This window comes from Chrysochloris asiatica, unplaced genomic scaffold (genome assembly GCF_000296735.1).
Source record: "Chrysochloris asiatica unplaced genomic scaffold, ChrAsi1.0 scaffold00064, whole genome shotgun sequence".
Lineage (NCBI taxonomy): Eukaryota > Metazoa > Chordata > Mammalia > Afrosoricida > Chrysochloridae > Chrysochloris > Chrysochloris asiatica.
In genome coordinates this window covers 15,813,081-15,822,278 of record NW_006408582.1, presented here as the reverse complement: position 1 = coordinate 15,822,278, position 9,198 = coordinate 15,813,081, and the positions used below count along the sequence as shown (strand labels likewise).

The 9,198-nt window shown below is 45.0% G+C and overlaps 1 protein-coding gene across 1 annotated transcript in view; it reads left to right on the top strand.

Moving 5' to 3' along the window:
- The first annotated feature begins 5 nt into the window (after window positions 1-5).
- Window positions 6-9,198, top strand: part of BMP1 (bone morphogenetic protein 1) — an 83,866-nt gene continuing 74,673 nt past the window's right edge. The window contains exon 1 of the mRNA XM_006864400.1: window positions 6-162. Coding sequence (XP_006864462.1) covers window positions 6-162 — 157 coding nt within the window. The remainder of the gene's footprint in view (window positions 163-9,198) is intronic.

The following is a 9,198-nucleotide window of genomic DNA, read 5'->3' as shown; positions in this document are numbered from 1 at the left end:
CCAGCATGCCCGGCGTGGCCACCCGCCTGCCGCTGCCTCTGCTGCTCTGGCTGCTGCTGCTCCCGCGCCCCGGCCGGTCGCTGGACTTGGCCGACTACACCTATGACCTGGGAGAGGAGGACGACTCGGAGCCCCTCAACTACAAAGATCCTTGCAAGGCGGGTAAGCACCACCACCACCACCGGCCGGCCGGGGCGCTAGGGGCTGGGGCGCGGGCAGGCCCGGCTGGGAGGCGCGGGCTGGGTTTAGGGTTTGGGGTTGGGGGAGGACAGTCCAGTGTGGGAAGCCGGGAGCTGCCTGGTTGGCAATGCAGTGGGGAACAAAAGAACGAGAAGGGGGGGGGAGTTTGGGGGACTTTTAGGACTGAAGTTTTCTGCTGTGTGTGGAAGCTGCTTGCCGCTGACTGTTACCTCGGGAGAAGATTCCTGGAGAAATTACACTGGGTCCTGAGAGAAACCAGCGGGGCAAAGAGGCTTTTCCTCTTACTGGAACTTTTTTGACCAAACTCCGGGGAGAAAGAAAGAGATAGAGCGTGTATGCACTGTCCCCTTCTTCATCTTCTACTCTAGGACATTGCTGTTTTACAGTCCTATCTGTCTGTCTTGACTGCCCTGGGGCAGCACATCTGTCTAGTCTGTGTGGGGAGGCCTGCACATCCAAGGAACGGTTTCTGGAGGCCCCCAGCCCAACCCAAGTGGAAGAAGAAAGTTTTTCACGTGATTCCCTAAGCAAGTGCTTTCAGAGTATCCCACAGACTCTGACTGCCAGCAGCAGTTTTGTGGGACCCAAAAGCAGCTGTCAAAGTTAGAGAAGACAGCCCAAAAGGAGCTTATCTTTTCCCTTATGTGCCAGGAGACTCTTACCAAGGCCAAGTTGAGGTGGAAAGAGAGGGAAAACACAAAGAGAACTCAGATACTATATATCAGCTCTCACTCCACAGACTAGAGGCTAATTAGCCTAGGTCTGAGCCCCTGGAGTGTGTGTTTGTGTCTATGTGTATGTGCTCTTTGTCCAAGAACATCATGTGTAACCTCTTCACTTCTGCTCTTCCCAGAACAGTTCTGCCCCTGGAATGACCAGATGGCCAGGCACTTGGGCCATTTGCTTGACCAGATAACCCTGAGCAAACTGCCTTATATATCAGAACTTTTTCTCAACTTCCCGCCTCTGACTTCATCCTGTTGCCAAATAGCCAGAGCTACCGACTGTGGTACAGTTTCTAGAATGTTGTGTCTGACCTTGGGAGTGGATGTATCATAGCAAACTATAGAAATAGCAGAGCCATGGAAGGGGAACAAATCAAACCTCTCTTCCCTTCTCCCTTTATTCCTACTGGGTTATGGGTAAACCAGGAAATTAGCTGGGTGCCTGAGGTGGGCATGAAGTTAAAGTTGACACAGCATGGGTTTTACATGCAGGTGACCTAGTTTCAATCCTGGATCCACTCACTACTCATTTGCTGTACCACCTTGGGAATGTTAATTACCATCTCTGAACGATGGTTTTCTCATTTGAAAAACGGATCTGATAGCACATAGAATTGGTTGTAATGACTAATGTGAGAACATATAAAAACACTTATTAGTGCTTAACACACTGTAAGCACTAAAGAAATATTGGCTGCCTGCCCTTTGTTTTCTGTGCCTCAGACTCACTTTATTTCATTTATTTGTTGATTTTTTGAGGGTTTCTCCCTGGTCTTCAGGAATAGGTTCTAACTTTATTTATCCAGTTGATCTACATTTACTGAGTGCCTAATATGTGTCAGGCACTTTGCTTGATGTTGTGGGTAATGCAGAGAAGTGTAAAACATGACCCCTGCCCTCATGGAGCTTTCAAGTTAGTACAGATAAAAGACATATAGAAGCATAACCAACAATATCAACCAACATGTGTTAATTACCAAATTAAAGGAAAAGACCTTAAATGCCAAAAAAACCTTCTTGCCCATTTGCAGCCTTTATGGTGATGGAGGAAGATAAAAAGTGAGCCCAGTCGACTGGGAGGGTTTGGGGACTCTTCATGGAGGAGATAGGGCTGGGATAAGGCCTTAAAGAATGAGTAGGAAGCCAATCTGAGGTATTTCACTTCTAGTTTGAGATTGGACTGATTTTCAGAGCAGCTAAAGGCTGAGGGCTCTATCCCTAGTCTCAGATTTCATGCTAGGGTGGGGCTAGCTGGTTGGAACTTCAAACAACAGCTCTGGAGAAAGCTTTCCACAAGGGTGAAGTGAGGCTGGTGGGGAGCTGGGCCAGGCCTAGGGGTAGCTCTAGGGCCCTATAGACTGACAAGACTAAGCTTCAAGGACAAGACAGGCCTCCTTTCTGCAAGTGACTGATGCTCAAGACCTATTGCCCATGCCTAGAGGGAACTCAAAGGTGCGTTCCCAGGCTCTCTCCATATGCCCCTCTTCTGAGCCTTGCCTTTGTCCCCCTTGACTCTGTAAGACCCTGACCTGTTGTCCTCAAGCCAAATGTCCACAGGCTTTCTTCTCCTACCAGCCTTTGCTGCCTTTTGCAGCCCTGATTTCCAGATGTTGGAAATAATGGTGATAGTACCTCGTTCTAATTCCACTTCCTTTACATGTCTGTTACCCTGCTTACTTGTCCCTCTTCAGCATTCTTCTCTTGCTCCATCTGAACAAAGCACCAGGAATGAAAGCCCCATTGACTGTCTCTGGCTTACCTGGAACCTTTCATGTTGCTCTCTGGATAGCCAGTTCCTTCATTTAAAGTCACCTCTTGCTGTTCCTGCTGGAGTTAGGTTATCTTTGCAGTATGGGCAAAATGAAGACCCTTGAGATCCTGGAAAGGTTCCTAGATCTGCTTGGTCAACAACAGAATAATGGGCAGGGAGCCAAGCAGGTCTGTTTGTGTGTTCAGAGCTGGTTCCACCAAGCTCTCTCTCTCTTGCCCTTGCCCAGTCGATTTCAAGCCAGCCCTGACTTTTGGCACAGCCCTGATACTTAACCTTTAAGGGTCTTCTTCCTCAGGATTCCTTTGCCATTTGGCTCCCCCAACAACTCTAATGCAGGCATTGACTTGCCAGTGATTTCAGGGCTCTGCAAGGGACCATGGCGGCAGGAATTAGGACACAGCTGAGCCTCTGTAGAGAAGCCCTTGTGGACCGATCCTGAGCCAGTGAGAACTTTGCTTCCACTCTAGCTCAGCTGATAGCTCAGAGGCCTGCAGTGGGTGAGGTGGGGAAGTAGCTCCTACCTTTCTTCACCATCTTCACCCCAGGAGCTCATGGCTCAGGTTTGGATTTCAGGGGGCCTCAGAGGAATTGGTTATAGGCCCTAGAGGTTGAGAAATGATCCCTTCTCTTGCCAGACCACATTCTCCCTCCAGACACACTGGATGAGTCATCCCACCCACCTATACCCCTGCTCTCTGAGTCACCTTCTCTTTTAGGTGCCCCAAGGGAGGAGGAAAAGACTTAAAATCTCCCTAGCTTCCAGATGGAGAAAGACCAAAGGGACTCCCCAGGAAGAAGGGACTCCTAGGAATTTTAGTTTTTCAGGAGTGTCACTCCTCAGGTCACTAAGGACCTTCTGAATAATCACCAGGGGCTTAGCCAATCTCTCTCTCTCTCTCTCTCTCTCTAGCTCTTGCCCATTCTAAGGGCATTCTTCTCCTTTGAGGGGAGGATTGTCCTTTGTAATATGGTATATGAACATGCTGTGATTTGTGTATTTTAAAGCACTAAGCCTGGGATAAGGAAGTGGTCTCTTGTGTGCTTGCTTGTACATTTGTGTGAGTATGACTCTGCTTTCTGGGCAAGTCTGTTCAACTATGCATATGAGTATTCCTGAGTGCATGCAAGTGTGCATGCAAATATGCATCCATGTACAAGTGTACACATGTGGTTAATTAAGTACATTTGTTTTCTGGAGTTTAAGTGTGCCTTCGCCAGCCAGAAGCTTGCATTTGTGTGATGGGACATGCAGATGTTCTATACACGTGGTCTTGTGGGACTGTACCATGCTAGCCAGGCTTCTTTTGACCACCTCCCCAGCTAGAGATGCTTTGCCATGTCTTGGGGAGGAGACTTTGGGGTCTAGAGGCTTGCCTGGAGGACGCAGACCCTTTCCTAGGCCTGAAGCATATACAACTCTCTTCCTTCTTTCGTCTCCTGCTTGGGCCTGGCTGTGAAGCAGCCACAAGTGCTTCTGGCTGATTTACAGCTAGAAAACAAAACAAAAACTTTTGATGCTGTGTGTTTAAAAACAATTACTACCCTGACCCTGACCCCAGGGCTTCCTTCCTGGTAAGGAGGGGCATCATGGACTTGCCAGATTCCCTAGCTTCCCAAGAGGGAATCACAAAGGGGCAGGGTCTTCAGGCCCAGGTCTTGTGCCCTAAGGCTCTCTGCTTATGCATCTCTTCCTTCCCCCACTCTGTTCCCACGCATTCTTCAACTATGACATCCCCACCACACGGCTTTCCCTCACTCACAGGAGCTCTGCAGCCCTGGGCCTGTTTTGCCTTCTACTTGCCCTTTCCTCCACATTGGCCTGATGCACAGAGGCCATCAGAGTTCTATGTGACCTCTGTACTTGGAATTTGTGGTTCTGGTTCTGATCACCCAGAGCTTCACTCAGCCAAGAGGTGGGTGTGGATGAACCCGTATGCACTCGCAGAGTTTGGTAGTGAACTTGAGTTTAGGGATTGTTAGGATTGTGATGACAGGGGCCAGTGAATGGATGTTGACTGTGCTTCCATTTCTGTGCCAGGTGCTTTATTTCCATGCTTATTTCACACAGTGATCCTAGGAGACAGATTCTATTACTAGCCCCTTTTTACATATGAGAAAATTGAGGTTTAGAAGAGGTTATGTGACTTGTCAGCTAATAGTAGCAAGCTGGGATTCAAAGATGGGTCTGTCTGATTTCAAAGACCTTGTTTTTGCCTGCTGTGTCCAAAGACAAGTCTAAATATCCAGTCACATGTGTGTACATGGCAAGGCATGTCGGTGTGTGTATGGGTGTGTGAGTTTAGATGAGAAGTGTCTGTACAAGTGTGCAAAGATATGAGGATGCTCATGTGGCACGTGTGTGCTCTTGTGAATGTTGTCATGTAAGAAACAACTACCACATCCTTAAAATGTCCCTTTCATCCTATATCCTTGGTAAGACCACTTTTCCATGTCACCTAAGAAGGATCTTCTATTGCTGATCCATTAGTTGCTGAACCAAGGCCACTGCAGGTGGCATTTGAAGTAAGAGAGACTTTTCATGTGATAGAAGAGATCTGAACTGCCTGGTGGTGCAGTGGATTAAGCATAGGGCTGCTAACCACCAAGTTGGCATTTCAAACCTACCACCCGCTCTGTGAGAGAAAAATGAGGCTGTCTGCTTCCTTAAAAATTTGGTCTCAAGAACAATTTTACTTTGTCCCGTAGACTCACTGTGAGTTGGAATCAGCTCCATGGCAGTGGGTACCTGCTAGTGACCTTGAGCAAGTCATTTCCTCTCTTCAGACCCAAGAATTTGATCTCTACAGATAGGGATGTGGGCTGGAATCTAGCCAGTAGGTTATCTTTCCAACAGTTTGTAATGGAACACTCCTAGGCAACTACATGGGGTGGAGTATGGCTTATTGAGTATGCCGTGGGTGGGCCAGGATGAAATGAACTCATTAATGTGAAAGCACTTTGTAGACTGAAAAGCGCCACAAAAATTTCAACTGACATTTACATAAGGTGTCATTATTGCTACTATTATTGGCTTAGTGGGTCCAAAGTTTGGCATTGGTTTATTCCTGAGATTGTGTGTATTGGAACTTGTGCTTGTGTATCTTCCTAGGACTGTCTGTGACTGTGTGTGTATTTTTTTGCAGATGCATGTGTCTGAGTGAGTGTCTATTTTTGTGTATAAGTATTTACAATATGGGTTCTAGAGAGGTAATGGACTTGAGTGCAAGGAGCGGTAGACTGGGCATCAGAAGGTCTGAAATATCAATCCAATCTTTACAGTGAATAGAAGTATATATAAAAAGATCCCGACTCACAGAGAAACTATATAGGATTTCCAAAGCAAAAAGCCTCATCTTTCTCCCGAGGAGCAGCCAGGGGGTTGGTTTGAACTATAGATCTTTCACTTAGCAGTCCCAGTGCTTATCCTACAGCACCATCAGGATTCCTGACTAGAAGTATGGTCTCTATTAAATAATTTTCCTCCCAGACGTTAGTTTACTCATCTGTAGAATGGAAGGTTGGCTTAGGTGACTATAGAAGTCATCCCCACATTCTGTCAATCAGTGTGTAGGTCACATCTCCACATGAACATCTGTTTCTGTTTAGGTATGTATTCACAGGCCAAAAGAATATTAGGGTACTTCATTCATTCAAACATTTATTGAGTGCATCACCCATGGAAGTGCAGGGCTGTCTTTGAGACTTTGCGTAGCTTTGTGTTTGATGACATGGTTGTGAATATCATCATATATCTGAGAAACACTAACAGCCTGTGTGTGATGAAGTAAGTGTGTGTGTGTCCACCCAGTAGGGCCATCTGGGGAGGAGTAACCTGTGTGTAAGGGCTCAAGGTTAAAACAATTTGTGTAATGCTAACCGCCAGGCCTGTGTAGCACTCCAGGATGAGAAGCAGATGTCACCATGGGTGGAGCTGCAGGGAAGCTGCTTTCTGCTCCTACCTCAGCTCAGCCTCCCACCTCCCCCACCCCAGCCCAGCATGAAGCTTCCATCTGAGCGTCTTCCAAAACGTTCAGCTCTATGGCCTCTGCGTCTTCCTGCCCCATACTTCTCAAAAAGAAATCAGACTGCTCAGACCATCTCTCCAGAAATACCTCTCCACAGCTCCAGAAATCTAAGGGCTTATTAGGGCAGCTTTCTTCTCCCAGAGTCCTCTACCTCCAGAGAAGCGACTCTAAGACTCAGAATAGGCATCACTTGAGAACTCTTAAAAACCTTTCCTCCTGGAAAGCTCCCATTTTGTGTCTCAGTTTCCCTATTGTGCTATCTGCTCCAATTTTTATTCATATCCTCCCTGAATTTTAATTTAAATGGCATTTGTAGAGTGACTACCATGTGCTTAGCTCAGTGCCAGGGGTTATAGGCACTCAAAGTGGACACTTTTTGATCTTTATAGTACCTATCACTATCTGGAATTTTCTTATTCAGTATTTTGTTTACTTGCTTATTGTTGGTTTTCCTCTACTAGAATGTTAGCTCCTATTTCTTGCTAATCATTGGAATAGTCCTTGGTCCATGTTGTTGTTAGTCGCCCTGGACTCAGATCCAACTCATGGACACTCCATGGACAATAGAATGAAACACTGCTTGGTGGCACTGTGAGTTAAGCATTGGACTGCTAACTGAAAGGTCAGTGGTTCAAACCCACCATCTGCTCCACAGGTGAAAGAGGAGACTGTATAAAGACTTACAGTCTAGGAAACCCTAAGGAGCAGGTCTACTTTATCCTATAGAGTATCTATCAGTCAGAATTGACAGGATAGAGTGAGTTTGCTTTGGTTTGGTGCCATAAACCTGATTGTTGATACTCTTGAGTCCATTGTTGCAGCCACTGTGTAATTTTAGTGTCTTCAAATCTAGGGTGTCATCTTCTAGCCCCATATCAGACATTCTTTTGTTTTAAATAACTGTAATGATGTCTTATTAGGTATTTGTGCCTTTTCAAAGTAGAGTTACCTGTGTTGATGCAAATGGAATAAAGCTTTCAGGACCTTCATCTGCTGATGAAGCACAACTCACACAGAGTGTATGAAGTAGAAATCTAGGAAAATTGGAAGTTATCAAAAACAAAATGTTGTTGTTGTGAAGTGCCGTTGAGCTGATTCCTAACCATAGCGACCCTGTATAGGATTTCCAAGGAGCAGCTGGTGAGCTTGAACTGCCGACCTTGCAGTTCAAATGACTTTGTAGTCTGATTTGCATTAGCCCAAATGGAAGACATAAAAATTGATTTCCTAGGCATTAGTGAGCTGAAATGGATAGGTATCGGCCATTTTGAATTTGACAGTCATACAGTTTACTATGCTAGGAATGTCAAACTCAAGAGGAATGATGTAGCATTCATCAACAAAAAGAACATTTCAGGATCTATCCTAAAATACACAACTGTCTATGATAGGATAATATCCACAAGACTACAAGGAAGGGCAGTAAATACCACTATTTTACACATTTACCCACCAGCCACTAAAGCAGTAATGATGGAATTAAAGAATTCTACCAACATGTTCAGTTTGAAATTGATCAAACATGCAATCAAGATGTACTGATAATTACTGTTGACTGGGAATGTGAAGGTTGGAAATAAAGAGGAAGGGTCAGTTGTTGGGAAATATGTTCTTGGTGATAGAAATGATGCTGGAGATTGCATGATGGGATTTTGCAAGACCAGTGACATTCATTGCAAATACCCTTTTTAAACAACTGAAAAGGTGATTATACACATGGATCTCACCAGATGGAATGCACAGGAATCAAATTGACTATATCTGTGGGAAGACATGGTGGAAAAGCTCAATATCATCAGCTAAAACAAGGCCAGGGGCAGACGATGGAACAGACCATCCATTGCTCGTATGCAAGTTCAGGCTGAAGTTGAAGAAAATTAAAACCAAATATGAGAGCCAAAATATGATTGACCCTGAACATATCCCACGTGAATTAGGGGCCATCTCAAGAATAGATTTAATGTTACTGACTGAACCTCAAATCTAGACATTAATGACTGAAGGTCAGAAGAGTTATGGGGTGACATCAAGAGCATCATACAGGAAAAAGTTAATTAAGAAGACCAGAAAGAAGGAAAAGACCAAAATGGATGCCGGAAGGGACTCTGAAACTTGCTATCCAGTGTAGAGATGCTAAAGCAAATAGAAGAAATGAGGAAGTAAAAGAATTGAAAAGAAAATTTCAAAAGGCAACTTGAGAAGACGAAGTCAAGTATTATAAAGATATGTGCAAAAAATTGGAGTTAGAAAACCAAAGGGATGAACACATTCAGCATTTATCAAGCTGATAGAACTGAAGAAAAAAATTCAAGCCTCAACCTGCAATATTAAAGAGCTCCATGGGCAAAATATTGGTGCAGAAAGCATCAAAAGATGGTATCAAAAAGATGTGGTTAGCCACCCAAAGGTTGAAATATCTAGGAATAAATGTAACCAGAGAAACAAAGGACTTATACAAAGAAAACTACAAAACACT